General features: G+C 43.4%; 1 protein-coding gene across 5 annotated transcripts in view; it reads right to left on the minus strand.

The window, feature by feature from the left end:
- The window catches only part of STAU2 (staufen double-stranded RNA binding protein 2), a 277,794-nt gene that overhangs the window by 241,776 nt on the left and 18,027 nt on the right, over positions 1-17,991 (minus strand). For all 5 annotated transcript variants that reach the window (XM_063451321.1, XM_063451318.1, XM_063451320.1 and 2 more), the window contains exon 4: positions 8,891-9,050. In XM_063451321.1, coding sequence (XP_063307391.1) covers positions 8,891-9,050 — 160 coding nt within the window. The remainder of the gene's footprint in view (positions 1-8,890; positions 9,051-17,991) is intronic.

The raw sequence follows: 17,991 nt of genomic DNA on the forward strand, positions 1-17,991 counted from the left end.
TCTTAAATTGCCTGGAAATTATTACCAAATGTAAAATCCAAAACAAAGTGGCACACACTATATCTCCGGTAAAAGCATTGAGGGAAGAGTACCAAATTTTAAAGAAAATCTGATATTAATTTTGCTATAGAAGGCAAGCCAGGAATCTTTTCGAAAAATATGTGGTTTTTGGTGGTACATAATTCTAAATGTCTTCCAGCAATGAATGCCATACAAACTCATGTAGGTCACACAAACATCTTAATATAACCATTACTGCCAAATATACTGCTGTGTGTTGTGTACCTCGGCTGCCTGGATATAAAAACCGGAAAATAAATTTTCCTCTAACTGTTAACAGTGATTGTCATTTTTCCACTGAGGTCTTAAAGGTGCATCAAGACAACTTTAGTGCACCCCGCATTCACGGTCATCAGAAGTTAAATAAGTCAAACTGGCAGCTTCAAGCCAGCCTCTCAGGGCAGTTAATCAGGCAGCTGGTATGGTCAGTTCCAGCTGCCTGATATGAATGTTGTCCAATGTTTGCATGCAGTATATACACACTCCCGGACACATATTTGCTTTCAATCACTCTCTTGGGAAGAGCCAAAATGGGACTAGGAGTCTGCTGATTCGTGCACATAGCCAGGTTAATTAAACCGTGATAAAGCCACCCACGGGGTATTGGTTTATGGGATAAGAGTCTCTTCATTGTTAGGAAGGGGGGTTGAAAGGAGAAAAGACACTATAGCTTATTTAGGGACACACTTGTCTTTTACAAATCATATTATTCTGAAGTAAAGCCATTACAAACTACAGACTAAAATACTCCAAATTTTAGAGGGTTGGTGTGGGACTAGGACGTTGTGGTTAGGACGGATTAAGACATTGAAAATGCTTGTGTTACCACAATTTTTGAACATTACCGATTGAAATCCCTATAGCGCATTTAAAGAAATGCCAACAGACGATAAATGCACATATATGGCAACGCAAGCCCCCGAGGGCTTCCTTGACCAGTACTTGCACTGCCATGAAGGATGGAGGCGTGAGTGTTCCAAATGTGGCAAAGTATTATTTGGCATCTATCCTGTCGCAGACAGCCAGAGCAGGTGCCACACCTATCTCCCCTCCCCAATGGTATTTATCAGAACAAGCAATAAGTGCCCCACAATTAATAACCAGTCTACTTTGAGTCCCGAAACAACATTATCCACGTAAAGTCATAATTTTGGCTACAACAAAATTGTCACTATCATTATGGCGCAAATAGGTTACAAAACTGATATCGCTACCGATAGGCATGTATGCCATTATGCAGAGCTTGCAATACCGCACACATGTCCTGTCTCTAACGAATTGGAGTCAAAGGGGTATAAAAAGAGTAATACAGTTAATAGGGAAAGAAGGGATTCGTCAATTTGCAGATTTTGTCTGCATTACCAAATAAAGAATAGTTCACATACCTTCGTATAAAACAGATTTTAGAGAAGGACAAATTAGTAGGAGTGGAGGTAAATAAGCTTCAGGATTTTGACAAATTATGTCTTGGAATGGGAATCTTAACAAAACCTTTGTCCTTATGCTACAAAAAGTTACTGACAATTAACCGACCTGTTAAATTAAATGTGAGTTGGAACCAACTATATGGCATGCGGCAATGGTTGGGGTACAAAGGGCCACCCATTGCTTAGACCACATAGAATCAGCTTATAAGCTGTGGATAAGGTGGTGTCTTACACCCCAACGCCTTGCACACATATATCCTGGGTCTACCCCCAAGTGCTGGCGATGTGGTGGGGAGACAGGCACCTTAACTTATATTTTTTAGCATTGTTCAGCATTAAAAAAAATTAGGTTGCAGGTACACTCCCTCATTGAACGCACTACAACATTGTTGCTTCCCCTTAGGCCAGAGTTAAAAACCATAAAAACAAAAACAAACTAGTATGTCAGAAGAAACCAATGGAGGCAAGCACCATTAGGGGGCAGACTCCAGAAAATGACCACTAATGTTATATCATTCCTAATAGTAACAAAACAGTGTTTTTTTTATTAAACACACAAAAAATAAATAAACACGACACACTGCACAAATAAAGTGTACAACGCTTTTCACAAACAAATACAAGGGATCAGGAGCCACACCCTTTTTGAAACACTGTGCACTAGACACACATCTTCTGTCAAACTAATCTCTACTTTCTACCAGATTATACTCATAGACACCACCCCGACACACCCACGCTACCAATGGGCAGAGGAACTCAACATCACATACACAGAAACAGAGGTCAAGCAGATTTTTGATAGCATCTTCCACACCTCCATAAGCACTTTGATCCACGAAACCAACTATAAGAGGGTGACCATATGGCACTATACCCCAACCAAACTACACAAATTCTTCCCACTCACGAAGGCCGCCTGCTGGAGATGTAACCACCTAGAAGGTAACACAGGCCACATTTGGTGGTTATGTGACACAATACAGTCCTATTGGAACAAAATATTCCGACTCATTAACCTAATCTCGAATACGCAACTCACGCTGTCACCTAAGACTGCCATTTTTTTTTTTTTTTTTTCATCAATTCCCACCCTACATACCTCCCACACAACGCAGGTTGCTCTGTCCCTTACTCACAGCAGCGAACGCACTAATCCCCGCAAACTGGAAACACCACAACCCACCGAATATCAGAGAATGGGTAGCCAAGGTTGAATACTACAGGGTCTTAGACGAAATTCACTCTACCCGCACACACTCGTACCCTGCCTACATCCACAGCTGGCAACCATGTCTTGACTACTTAGCCAACTCTCCCTAATGTACTACCACCGAACGCAAAGCCAACCCATGGGAAATACCCAGGGCTTACATCTCATGTGTCGAATCTGAGCATCCCAATCCTCCACAAATCTCAGCTCTCGAACTTATTATGTTACCGTACTTAACTTGTCACGCTTCTATGTATTATGCCGTTATCTCAATTCATAATAATGTCTCATGTCTTGTACTTGTTATACAACCATTAACGGTCTGCGTACCGTACCGATTCTTGCTGAACTTGTAATACTTTCTTTAGTACAAAAAATATATATATTTTTTAAAATAAAGTGTACAAGTAAAGAATAGGCAATCGTAAGGCGAGATGAGATTTAAAAGGGAAGCCAATAAATCAAGGCATTGAATATCAAGGGTTAACTTGTATTCTAGAATGACAATTGCAACTTACAAGGTGGCCTCATTGTGATACTGCAACAAACAATTGATTCTATAATGGAATGCAATATTCAGATATAATGACTTCGAAAGAGGATACAGGGTATCTAGATGTATTATACAGAATAGGAACCTCTTCGATCAGGCAAAAAAAGAAAATGTTTAAATATTCTATATTGCAATATAACTACAGTTTGATGTGCAACTAGTTCACTTAAACGCAATGTTATACCATTAAGCGACACCATTAGCTTGTTATCTTTACATAATATCAAAAAGAGTGCATTGTCTCTATACCCCACATTGTAACTATTGTCTTGAAATCAGCATATGGACTGCCGTTGGGGTACCATGTGTATGCTTGTGACCACTATACGCACTACAAAAATAAAGAATTAAAAAAAAATATATATATATTCTATAGGGAATTAGATTAAACCTGATTATTCAAAAAAAATCTAACAAAAAGGGGATAACATGAAACCTCGCAGTGCGAGTCCAATATCTCTATATCTAAATTTAAATGTCACAAAGACGAAAAGAAAGTAGTATCTATATAAGAAAAGAAATAGGGGAAATATAATACAGCCCAAATTTTAAAGAGTTGCTTCTAAATAAAGACCTCATCAGGAGCTGATATGAACTCATGCAATTCAGAAAACGAGAGTTCCCTGAAAATAACTAAACTAGATTGTGTCAATATGTAAACTAATGGTATTAAAATTTATTTTTTTAATCTCACCTTACATTTGCCTATTCTTTACGTGTATACTTTTTTTGTGTAGTGCTGTGTTTTTATTTTGAATGTGTTCAATAAAGAAGGAAATAAAGTTTTGTTACCACTAGGAACGATATTACATTGGTGTAATTTTCGGCATTCTGGCCCCCTAGTGGGACTTGCCTCCATCGGTTTCTTATGTATAAAAGTTACATTATTTCAATGCATTAAAAAAAGATAGAAGACATTTTATGCCACAGTTTTCCTGTTTTACAACAATGAATCCCAAGCAAATCTATAGAAACAGCCAAAACCAGCTTAGAACACGTAAATGATCACTATAGTGTCAGGAAAACAAACTCGTTATAATCCTTAGGTCCCCCCCCCCCCATCCTCAGGGCCCCCCTCCTGCTGTGTTAAAACCCCTTCAGCCACTTACCTTTACCCAGCGCCGGGCTTACTTGGCGCTGGTGACCTCTCCTCCCACTCCGACGTGAGCTCCAGAGCCACGTGCGCACAAAAAAACGCCCATAGGAAAGCATTTTTCAATGCTTTCCTATGGACGTTCTGCGTGCTCAATGCGCTTTTCACATTGAGCGTCAGGGAAGCGCATCTAGCGGCTGGCAGGAAGACCGTCACTAGAGGTTGGAATAACCCTGAAATGTAAACATAGCAATTTCTCTGAAACTGCTATGTTTACAGCTGCATGATTAAAACTTGGGGGACCTGGCACACAGACCACTTCACTGAGCTGAAGTGGTCTGGGTGACTATAGTGGACCTTTACTTCACAATATGATATTAGTGTAATTTGAATGATATGATTAAGAGGATACACTGTCCTTTTGTCCTTGCCTTATGTCTAATCGAAGAATGCCAGTGGCTGAAGCAGATTATTTTTATTATAATTTCAGTTTATTTTGGGTCATCCCAACAAAGAAATTTATAACAAGGGGGCACAGTACATATCACAACCCATACAATATCTCTGTACTGTGCAACACAGGGATTGGCCGATATTGATTTTTTTTAGAGCAGATACCGATAATCTGTGAAATTGTAGGCCGATAGCCGATAACTTACCAATACCGTTAATCTGTCAATTTACGGTTTAGAAAAAAAGAAAAAGTTTCTTCACAAATCTACTGTTTACTGAACATTTTTATTTAATTTTTTTTTAAGCAAATCTTTTTTTATTAAGTGGTAAATGCACAAAATATACATGCCAGTCAGATTTCTTTGTTTTCAAGAATATTTAGTGTTCCTCTCCCTTCCCTGTCCCTTAGTGTATCTCTCCCCTCCCTTCCTTGTCCCTTTGTTCCTTTCCCCTTTCCTCCCCTCCCTGTATCTTAGTGTACGTCTCACCTCTCTTCCCTGTCCCTTAGTGGTCATCTACCCTCTCCTCTCTTAATCCCTGCGGTCCTTTAGTGTGTGTGCCCCCCCCTCCCCTTAGAGGTCCTCTCCACTCCCCGGTGTGCCTCATTATCTCTCTTGTAGCGTGGCCTAGCGCAGCGGACCGTGGTACAAGAGCTCCGGTTTCCTCTCTCAGTGAGCCCCATCAGTCTGGCCAGTTACAGGAAATTGAAGCTCCTGCTCCGTTCAATCATGCTACACTGAGTAACAGGTAGGGGGGAGCACTATGCGCTGCCTTCCTGACGGTCACTGTATTGTTGCGCCCCCAGAGCCGGTATACCCTAAAACAGCCCACTGTGCCGCCTTACGGACGCGCTGGCCCACTGCCGACTCTCATATTATCGGCAATATCGGTATCAACAGTGGCCGATACCAATATTTGCCAAAATCCAGAATATCGGCCAAACCGATTATCGGCCTATCCCTAGTTCAACATGCAGCAAATAGCTAACCAACAGAGGAAATACCCATTAAGTGCAAAAGTCAGTGTTCACACGTCATAAATACGGACACACAAAGAACACAACAGCAAAAACTTGTCAAAACAGGTGCAAATCAATTAAAAGGAACCTCTACGTTTTATGACTAATGCTCACTGCATAAATTATGGCTCAAAGAAGTATCAAAGTAAACAGTCAAGAAAGCGGTCACTTAATTTTCAAATCATGTTATTTTGAAAGGTGCATGCAGGATGGAATTAGAGTTTAGTGAGCATGAGGACAGGTGTATGCAGGACAAGATTAGTTTAGTATGCATTAGGGTAGGTGTATGCAGGACAAGATTATTTTAGTATGCATTAGGGTAGGTGTATGCAAGACAAGATTAGTTTAGTATGCCTTAAGATAGGTGTATGCAAGACAAGATGAGTTTAGTATGCATTAAGATAGGTGTATGCAGGACCAGATTACATTTTATGTGTATGAGGACAGGTGTATGCAAGATTGGTTTCAAGTTTATTGTGTACGCAAGATAATATTAGTGTTAGCAGTGTGCATGAAGTCCATGCACACAGAGTGAATAATGTTTTAGTAAATAACCCTAATATTAACCTGGAGATAATTTCCTTTTCCTTCAAAATGGGCCCTGGGAACACCTAAATTATGTGTGCAGACTTCTATAACTCCTACTGGGTTATTCACTAAAGACCGGTGAAAATGACAGAATTCTGACCACAATGGCTTTTACAGTGGAATTCGGTGGGCCCGAGCGAATCTGCAGCAATCACCTGGATTCATTCAGTGTCCAGATAAATATCGATGCTTGCACATCAGAATTCTGCAGAAACGATATTTCGGAATATTCACAAGGCACCGGTTGTATTAAAATTTAGAACCTAATGACACCCCGCACATTTACAAATTATTGTTCACACTGACCAGCCATAACATTTTAACCACCTGTCTAATATCGTGTAGGTCAACTCATGCTGCCAAAACAGCTCTGATGTATGTCATGTGGTGTTACAAACTGCTATTAGTAACTGGCCCTTTAAATGGAAAATTGCCCTGCTTCCCTGGATTGTGGAGAAGCCTATTTGCCAGCCTCCTTCCTTATGACTATGGCCCTGTGTGAGCGGTGATACCCCAGATAGCTATGCCATGGAGCCTATTCATATAATGAAAGACTATGGGAAAGACTTTAGCTCCATGGCAATTGAACTGTGTGAATAGGATCTGCGCGCTATTCGGTAGTTTTGTGCGCTCAGATCCCAGCTATCTGGGGATATGTGAAATGTCTGTGTGTTATGTGTAAAAGGTGACTTTCTGTATTTTAAAGTGTTTTATGTCTTTCTGTAACCATGTGGTTAATGGAGTCTGCTTCTAGCCCTGGATAATTGGATTACTTTCCTCTTTGTCTCCAGGATAGAGGCCTATGTAAAACCTGTCTAAACCGGTTTGCCATGGCTTACTTGGCGCTGGTGACCTCTCCTCCCACTCCGACGTGAGCTCCAGAGCCCTCTCACCGCCAAGGTCCGCGGCGAGCATGCCGTCACGGGAAGATGGTGGCCGCCATGCGGACCTGGCGTTCTGCACAAAGAGGAGAGATTCAGATCCATGAGGGAGTTACAGGTCAGGGACTATGGTGTAAAGCAAGATGGCGCCAAGTCCCTGATCTCTTTATATAGATCCTGTGTGCTCCACCTACTGGTGTGAGGTGGCCGGTCATGTGATCCCAGCCACCTATTTAAACCAAGCACACCTTCCAGCCAGTGCTTGGTTATTTTGCTTGTCTCTATAAACCTGCCTATTGCCCTGATTTTCAGCCTATGTTCCTGGTTCCTTATCCTCGATTCTCCGGTTGATTATTCCTGCCTGCTTCCTGACCTGACTCCAGATTGATCGGCTAATTCTGTTTTCTTTCTACGTCCCCTGCTCCTATTTCCTTGGATTCCTTATTTGGCCTCTTCCCATTAAAGGCCTCCATGCCACCACAGACCCTTTGGGACCCTGACTCCACTTACAGGTGCTCCTGATAGTCGTGATAGTAAGGGAGTGCTGTTCCGCTGCAACTGCACTCCATCATCTCTGCAAATTCCCAAGGTGGGTGTGACAGTCTCGGAGAAAGAAGATGGACCACCCAAGACTGCATACTTTTGGACTGGTATCATTAACACTTAGATATTTTATTGTTTTTTTAATAATAAAGTGTATTTTAATTGTGATTCCAAGTTATGTGGATCCCTACTGTTTCCTGCTCCTGTTATACAAGAAGGCCAGTGCTTCCCTTAAAGGCACACACACCATAACACTGAGAGCCTAGTATAACTGGCACTTTGGTTGTATATTTTACCTCAACAATTCTGCACCAGGATACTGTGTCTCTTTTTGTCTCCACATTGAGAACGATTGAGTCAAGAATCCAGAGAGGATTTGGTATGACCCAATATACCTCTACCTATAAGATCTGAGCCTATCATATACCATGTGAGTGTGGTCCATATCCTTACATATATCACTCTGGTGGACTTGATATACTTCACTATTTTGTATATTACTATTTTCTAGAAAAAATTTTGTCATTATATACAACCCCCAGATTTTAGTGGGGTAAGTGTAATCAATCTTAGCGCTCCACTAAGTACACTTTTGGTGGTGTGTTCCACCAGGTTTATTTTATTGCAGTTTATTAAAAACTGCAAAAATTACATGCTCAGGGTTAAGGGTGATGGGACACTGCACCCAGACCACTTCAAAAAGCTGATGTGGTCTGGGTGCATATAGTGTCCCTTTAAGACTATGGCATAATGCAGTTATGTCAAACATTAACGCATACTGGTAGCTATTTACCTATAGCTTATATACTCTTAATCAGCTCTGCAGCTTCACTGTAGCAGCAGATAAAATAAATTACCATGCTTCCTCACTGATCAACATTATCTTATGATCAGGTTTTAATACAGCCGACAAACGGTTTTTGGACTTTAATTCCCCGAATGCCATGCTCGTTGACATTTCCTGGTTTGTTCGATGTGGATAGATGGAAGAAGAGCATGCTTGGATTGTAGAGTAACATCAGTACCGTTAATCTTTCAAAAATATAACAAAAGGAGCATACCTGGGTTATTGTTTATGATGTTCTTTGTCTGCCTCGCTGCTGGTTTCGGGAGCGTTGTTTCAGATAAAGCTAAGCTGGCGGCCGCATGCTGGGCCTTCTTAATGCTGGTGCTTTCAGCTTGCCATGTTTGCTCTCCAAGCATTAGTTGCACTGTAAATAACTTAAATAGGAGAAAAAAAAACATTATATAAACAAAAAGTGGTGTACAACATAAGCATATCACTAATACATAAAGTGTAAAAAAAAAAAAATGATAATCACCAGAACGTTTCACAATTGAAATTAAAAAATTCATAAAATTTGAGACCCTGTTGTACCCATTGCCCTTATTTTTTTCCCTACCCATGAGGACATGTATGATTATGCATACATAGGTATATACACAAGCATACACGTAACTATTATGCAAGTACATTACATATGTATTTGGGGAGGATTTATTCTCCTTTATGTTTTGTGTTCTATAAAAACAAGACATATAATACACCAGGGGAAAGATACATTGCAGAAATAGACCTTGAGTTAATATTTTTGAATAAGTTACTCAAATATTTTAATATTATGAAAGATTATATATATATATATATATATATATATATACCGTATATACTCGAGTATAAGCCGACCCGAATATAAGCCGAGGCCCCTAATTTTATCCCAAAAAACTGGGAAAATTTATTGACTCGAGTATAAGACTAGGGTGGGAAATGCAGCAGCTACTGGTAAATTTCTAAATAAAATTAGATCCTAAAAAAATATATATTAATTGAATATTTATTTACAGTGTGTGTATATAATGAATGCAGTGTGTGTGTATGAGAATGAAGTGTGTGTGTATGAGAATGCAGTGTGTGTGTATGAGAATGCAGTGTGTGTGTATGAGAATGCAGTGTGTGTGTATGAGTGCAGTGTGTGTGTGCATGAGTGCAGTGTGTGTGTGCATGAATGCAGTGTGTGTGTGTGCATGAATGCAGTGTGTGTGTGTGCATGAATGCAGTGTGTGAATGCAGTGTGTGCAGGGCCGGTGCAAGGATATTTGCCGCCGTAGGCAAAAAAAAATTTGCCGCCCCCTCCCCCCCCCATATGTCCTGACTTCCCCTCCTCCTCCCTCAGTGGTCCTTACCTCCCCACCCCCGTGTTCCTTCACTTCCCCCCCCCCCCCTGGTCCTGACTCACCCCTCCCCTAGTGGTCCTTACCCTCCCCTCCCCTAGTGGTCCTTACTTCCCCCTCCCCTCCCATAGTGGTCCTTACTTCCCCCTCCCTTCCCATAGTGGTCCTTATCCCACCCCCTCCCTCTCATAGTGGTCCTTATCCCCCTTCTCCCTCCCATAGTGGTCCTTATCCCCCCCATCCCTCCCATAGTGGTCCATATACCCCCCCTCCCTCCCATAATGGTCCTTATACCCCCCTCCCTCCCATAGTGGTCCTTATCCCCCCCCCTCCCTCCCATAGTGGTCCTTATCCCCCCCTCCCTCCCATAGTGGTCCTTATACCCCCCTCCCTCCCATAGTGGTCCTTATACCCCCCCTCCCTCCCATAGTGGTCCTTATCCCCCCCCTCCCTCCCATAGTGGTCCTTATACCCCCCCTCCCTCCCATAGCGGTCCTTATACCCCCCTCCCTCCCATAGTGGTCCTTAACCCACCCCCTCCCTCCCATAGTGGTCCTTATACCCCCCCCCCTCCCATAGTGGTCCTTATACCCCCCCCCTCCCATAGTGGTCCTTATACCCCCCCCCCCCTCCCATAGTGGTCCTTATACCCCCCCCCCCCTCCCATAGTGGTCCTTATACCCCTTTTCTTGTTATTATTAATTTTTTTTTATTATTTTATTTCTTATTTTATTTATATATTTTTTTTTTCGTCCCCCCTCCCTGCTTGATACATGGCAGGGAGGGGGGCTCTCCTTCCCTGGTGGTCCAGTGGCAGTTCAGTGGGGGAGAGAGGGGGGCTGGCAGAGCTGTAACTTACCTGTTCTGCAGCTCCTGTCAGCTCTCTCCTCCTCTGCGCCGTCCGGTCAGCACCTCGGTCAGCTCCCAGTGTAAAATCTCGCGAGAGCCGCGGCTCTCGCGAGATTTACACTGGGAGCTGACAGAAGAGCAGAACGGACGGCGCAGAGGAGGAGAGAGCTGACAGGAGCTGCAGGACAGGTAAGTAACGCTCTCTGCAGCCCCCCTCTCCCCCCAGTCTGTATTATGGCAATGCAAATTGCCATAATACAGACTGACTCGAGTATAAGCCGAGTTGGGGTTTTTCAGCCCAAAAAATGGGCTGAAAAACTCGGCTTATACTCGAGTATATACGGTATATATATATATATATATTTTTTTTTTTTTTTTTTTAAGACTTGGAGAGTTACCATTTTGTCTCCACACCACTTAATTTACTACATTTATAGAACTTGGTATATAGAATATCATGGGCAGACTAAGACCATCTTTATTTAGGATCTCAAAAGTGAATAGTCTGTCCTGGCACTACATTAAAAGTTTAGGGGGCGGGCCTGACCACCGAGCTGGATGGACGTGGGGCACCTCGGCTCCAGGATGAAACTCCTATAACCAGCCTAAAATTACCATTTCTCCCCCGGAAAAAACAATCAGCAGCCACAAGAATTCTAAGGGGACTCGAGCAACCACTCTCGTTGTCAAAATCGGCCCCCGTCCTACCGGCAACGCTGACTGCTGGGAAGTTGGGATTGCTGCCTGTCGTGAGGCTCTGGCGGGAGAAACGGCCGATCTCCCGTGCTTAGTCCGGCGGGTCCTCTCGCATGCCTACTACGGGCCACGTTCTCCCCCCCGTGGGCAGGGGGGTTATCCCGGACCCCACCGGAGAGGCAGTGACCACTTCTACCATTCGAGCGGTGGAATGATTAAACAGAGAACGCACGGCAAAATCCAAGATGGCCGCCGCGCCCATTACAAGCCGTAGAACAAGCGTCCATCTGCATTATCGGAGGCAACAACTCTCACTGTTACCGGCAAACCTAAGGGGACTTTATTTGGACTCTCACTCTGCCTACACAAAGAGGAGCAACTGACACAGCACGCAGGCTTCATCTTGCACCTAAGGCTGAAGCCATCAGAAACACAAGACCGAGCACACTCCTGGCCAACAAGAACCTAAGCACTCAAGCAACCAGCGGGAAACACAGGGGACTTGATTATGACCAGGACGCCAGCCGACACAGCACAGCTGTAGGAGTAACTAAGCGCCTGCTAACCGTGTATAATCAAAATTCTAGCAGAGCACTGTATATTGTTTAGCTTAGCATCTCCTTGTTTTCTGATTTTACTACCGTTTATTTTATTACTGCAGAACTGCATAGAAATCATTTAAAACTGCTTAAGCCTACATATATGCTATATCCGGCAAGCTCAGTGATTCGCTGCCCCCTGGTGATTAATCTTAAGCAGTGTGGAGAAATCTACACCTGACATTATTTTACATAGCCTGTAACTTAAAGGACCACTCTAGGCACCCAGACGACTTCAGCTTAATTAAGTGGTCTGGGTGCCAGGTACCTCTAGGATTAACCCTTTTTTTTATAAACATAGCAGTTTCAGAGAAACTGCTATGTTTATAATGAGGGTTAATCCAGCCTCCAAATCCTCTAGTGGCTGTCTCATTGACAGCCGCTAGAGGCGCTTGCGTGCTTCTCACTGTGAAAATCACAGTGAGAGCACGCAAGCGTCCATAGGAAAGCATTGTAAATGCTTTCCTATGTGACCGGCTGAATGCGAGCGCGGCTCCTGCCGCGCATGCGCATTCAGCCGATGACGTCGCGATCAAGATGGAGAGGAGGAGGAAAGCTCCCCGCCCGGCGCTGGAAAAAGAGGTAAGTTTAACCCCTTCCTCTCTCCAGAGCCCGGCGGGAGGGGGTCCCTGAGGGTGGGGGCACCCTCAGGGTACTCTAGTGCCAGGAAAACGAGTATGTTTTCCTGGCACTAGAGTGGTCCTTTAATAATCGTATAATAACTACTCAACTAAGCATGCATAGCTCAGCTATAAAAGTTTTATGCACTTATACCAACCTTGTTATATCTTTAAAAATTAAAATGTGCCGTTTATTCTGCCGTTGTGGCGCTGCAAGCATGTTGTAGTTACACGCACAAGAAAAAAAAAAAAAAGAATATAAAAAAAAAAAGTTTAAAGGATTTTTTTTTTTTAAGTTGTGTTTTTTTATTATTTCTTTAAAGGGACACTTGTCACCAGAAGAAAAAAAAACCAGCTTATTGTATAATCCTTCCCTTTAGACTGTTTGCGTTTTCTCTGAGCTGCATTGATTCATTCTTTCCTATCTAAAAGCAATGTGAATGACTTTTGTACAGCACTTTTGCTGATTTCAGCCAAGCAGGCAGATCAGGGGCAGAGCCAGCAGCAGCAGACAGGAATACAAGTACGATTTTACTATATTTAGTGCGGCATGGGGGGACAAGGGGGCTAGATGTTTTTTTATACTACAGGGTCAGGAAAACAGGTTTGTGTGCCAGACCCTATAGCAAGGGTTCCCAATTATTTTTTCCTGTGGACATAGTGTATGAACTTTGACATAGTGTATGAACACTGTGGTGACCTCCCCCCCCCCCCCAGCTCCCTCCCAAAAAAACCTATTTCGCGCCGTTGTGTAAACCTTCCAATTAGCAGAGCAATAAGTCTTAATTTTTTTATTTTTTTTTTACAAATTTCGTTTTTTTACTATATATACACACACTACTTTACAGATAGTAAACAGATTAGAGTACTTAGGAGCAGGTGTGTCATGTGTTTCTGTGAGTAGAGTTGGTGTTTGTATGTAATTTTATCGTTTTAATACAGGGATGTGTTTGAACGGATTTGCGTGCAGAGGAGTATTTGGATGTAGTGTTGGATGTTCGAATGTTTGTATATATTTTGGAGATAGAGTTCAGGGGTGTCTTTTTATGTCATGTTTGTGTTGCGTTGTGTTGGTATTTGGTTGCTGGGATGTCTGAACATGTACTGCCACATACATATTTAAACATTACCAAACAGAAACACACCAACACATACACAGTCATATACATACAAAAACATACATACACACACGGACACAGATACACACACTTAATTATTATTTTATTATCTATATAGCGCCAGCAAATTCCATAGTGCTGTACAATGGGTCACACAGATACACACACTGGCACATACAAACACAGATACACACACCTTGCCATATTGATACAAACCGACACGTACAAAAACAGATACACACTGACACACAGATACACACACTGACACACAGAAACACGCACCTTGACACACAGTGTGTATCTGTGTGTCAGTGTGTATCTGCCAGTGTGTGTATATGTGTGTGACAGTAGGTATATGTGTGACATGTGTATATCTGTGTGTATGTGCCAGTGTGTATCTGTATGTGCCAATGTGTGTATATGTGTGCCACGGTGTGTGTATCTGTCAGTATGTGTGTTAGTGTATCTGTGTGCCACTATATGCCAGTGTGTGTATCTGTGTGTCAGATACACACACTGACACACAGATACACACACCGGCACATAGTGGCTTTAGCGATACCCATCATGTGGCCACCCAATGGGCAAATCGACGAACACCAATTGGGAAACACTGGCCTATAGTCTTTTTTTAAGGTCCACTGCACACTTAAAATATATACCCCCCATGAATAAACACATGAATGTATTTATGCATGTAGTAAGTAGGGGGTACATCTTAAATATTATGGCTGCTGCTTTTCAAAGGCCTCCTTTTTTTTCCCCAGTAGAGACTTGAAGATTATTTACTTGGAAATAACAAATCAGACCCTCTGTGCATACATTCGTGCATATACATCATTCACGTCTGAGGTCACTGAGGTCACGTCTGAGTTGAAGACACTTGTCTGAGTTCTGTAGAGAATCAATGAAGGAGATGGAGGCGCAATGAAGTAGAGTGCACCTGCTCAGGGGAGATAATGGAAGGAAGACCCAAACCTTTGTCTGTCTGAATGACAGCCCGGGAGGTGTTTTATAATTTAATTATAGAAGTGTAGACTTCTCATAGAAAATCAGCACTTTTATAAAATGCAATCAAAATAGGATTCTCCTCACAGATAAAGCAACAAGTTTAAGTGCTTTCTAGGTTTGGAGCTTTAAATGGAAACAAAGTTGTTTTCCTGGCACTACAGTGACCTACAATGCCCCCCTCCCTCGCGCTTACACAGGACGCTCTAAGCTACTTATCCAGGGGTGCCAAAAAAGGAGATTCCCTAGCTAATATATGGGATACCTAAACTAACAACTGTCCCCAGATTGTATTATTAATATTATTATTCTAGGATGTAATTGAAAGATATGACATTTAAAAAAAAGTAAGTATATGTAAAAATACCTGTAAATATGGCCCTAGATCCATTTGCCATATTCTTACACCTTCGGTTCCACCGAGGTAGAATCTGATCGTGAGTGTCAGGATTATTAGTTGATCCAGCATGTAGAATTATGTCACACTTAGGAATAATGATAGCGTCTTACAAAGCCTTAGAATGGCCGGACATAACGTACCAGAGAATAGTCAGAATACTTGCCAAGATCAGGGACACAAAAGGAGACACAACGATGAGGGAAAGCCAAAAGTCAGGGATACCAGAAGCCAAAGTCAATAACCAGAAATAAACGCTCAGGAACACACTCTCGGACAACCACTAAGGGAAACCACCACAGGGCAATGAGGAAAAGGCAAAAGGAGTTTAAATAAGCCTCCCTCAGATCCGATTGGCTGTACCCGGACTTTGACCCAAGAACGTGCGTGCGCGTCCTTTACGTGACATCACACGCACGCCGACATCGTCAATACGGTTTGTGGACGTGGGGTTACAAATTAGTGTGGATCCGCAGCGGCCGGCATCCCCCAACATGCTGCTGGAGTCAGATACATTGACGCATGGCCGCTGAACGGCACTACCACATTTGTTAGTAAGGCAATTACTGTAGATACCGCAAAGTGAGGATGAATATGTTACAGTGAGGCTCCTGCTTCACTCTCTGCACAAAGCGGTGATGTCATCACATCGCAGATTTGCCTGGTTCAAATTCTGACCTCATCAGCAATTCTCATATTTATTAAAGCCAACCAATCATGTAACATCGGTTCGCATGTGGAAATCACAGATTTTTAAAACTCGAGTGTGGTGGCCAGGTGGGGTATCACAAGTGAATGATAATTTTGCTATACCAGTGGTGTAGATTGGTTGGAAAATACGGGTTGGATTTCCTCAAGAAAGCCAATGTTACAGAATTAGCTGAACTAAAATCTGAAATTATTTTGCTTTTATAAATATGAGAATTGTCAATGCAGTCACAATTCAGGCCAGGCACACCACACAGGGCAATGGCTTTTGATATCACCCCTCTGTATAGAGAGTGAAGCAGGAGCCCAACAGGCGAATTCTACCTCAGTCCGACCAAAGGTGTATGAATATGGCAGAGGGATCTAGTGTTATATGAAAGTAGGGGCCATGTTTTCAGTATTTTTACATACATACATACATACATACATATATTTTTTTTATTATTATTTTTTTTTTTAAATGTCTTTTCATTACATGCTGCAAGGATTCCTATAATAAGAAAAAATAATAATTTATGGTCGGTTGTTCTTTGAAGCGCCAATATTTTCTGCAGTACATTAGAATGGGACCTATGCACATTTAGATGTGTACACAAGTTAGCATTAGCACGGTCATACATACTTTACTATTAAAAAAAATTCACCATGTATTTATAACTTCATATAAACCCTCCAAAAATCAGGAATAAAGTTAATCAATTTTAGTGTGACAGTCCTGGCAAGTCATTGCACCCAGAGGGTATAAAATGAGAACAGTATGGGGGCGGAGCCAACCAACCGAGCAGCCCAGACGTGTTAAGCAAGAGCTCCCACGACGAGGGACAGAAAACGGGGCATTATACCCAGCCGTCACTACTCACAAGCCACATACAACGATAGTAACAACCGGGAGAGGGTGCTGCACCAAACAGTACCTCTCTTGAGCTCCAGCGCAGCCGACCTGACACACCAAGGCTTGCGGCCTATCTAAGATTGAGCCACGGAGAGACGGCCGCTCTCCAGGCACAAAAGCAGGGACTGGAACCCCAGTGACACATCTTCCTCCCTCACCCCCCCAGGACCTGTGGGGGTCATCCTGGTCCACACAGCCAAACAGAGAGTACCCAGCCACAAGCTGTTCCAGGGCGCGCAGCTGAAAAGCGGGAGACACGAGGCCTGACCAAAATGGCCGACGGCACCACTGCCCGTACAGAGCAGACCCCGAGCGACTGGGCAGCAGCCTTCAAAGCAAGGTTTGAGGCCATATGCGGACAGGTCTGGGCCCGACTAGAACACAAGCACCAGCTACCTACACAACCACAGGTCAGTGAGGGGACCAAAGCACCCACAGCACGACAGTCGGCCAGGGCTGTATACCCTGAACAGCGCACGATTAGAACAAAAAAAGCAAGATACAGAGAGGCATACACACACCCAGTCAGGCCAGAGAGCACCTACCACTGCTCAACTGAGCTCCGGCAAGCAAAGGGACCCCGGCAACACCTCCAAGCAGCGGAAAGGTGGGAAGGGAAGACCCCGACCCGCTCGGCGCATCGGCAAGCAAAGGAGGGGAGGCCCGCGAGGTTCACTATATCGAGACCACTCACAGGACAGCACATCAAAAATCAAGACTGTGAACCCACTCCCGCCGACTGAGCCGCGGGTGAACTCAACACAATCAGCTCACTACAGCTCCCATGATCCCCCTAAGCTGCGCCTTCCTCTATGCCCAAAGCAGTGGGCATACTGGCTCTCCACCTCCCTGCATGGCGGCCAAGCTCGAAGGAACGACAAGCAGCGCCGATCGGCCCCAGTAAAGAGTAGCATCCAGCTGCACACTACCTGCCAGGTCTGGAGAAACAACCAACGGCTCTTGTTGGCAGACTCAACTGGAATACAGCTCCCTAATGACAATGTCACCCCGTCTGTGGGTATTGGCTAAACAGGCCACGGACCCGCTCTACAGAGACGCGGTTCTATTACCAGCCTCCCTCGTGTCAGCTATGACTGCTCAGT

The sequence above is a fragment of the Pelobates fuscus genome, chromosome 4 (assembly GCF_036172605.1).
Source record: "Pelobates fuscus isolate aPelFus1 chromosome 4, aPelFus1.pri, whole genome shotgun sequence".
NCBI lineage: Eukaryota > Metazoa > Chordata > Amphibia > Anura > Pelobatidae > Pelobates > Pelobates fuscus.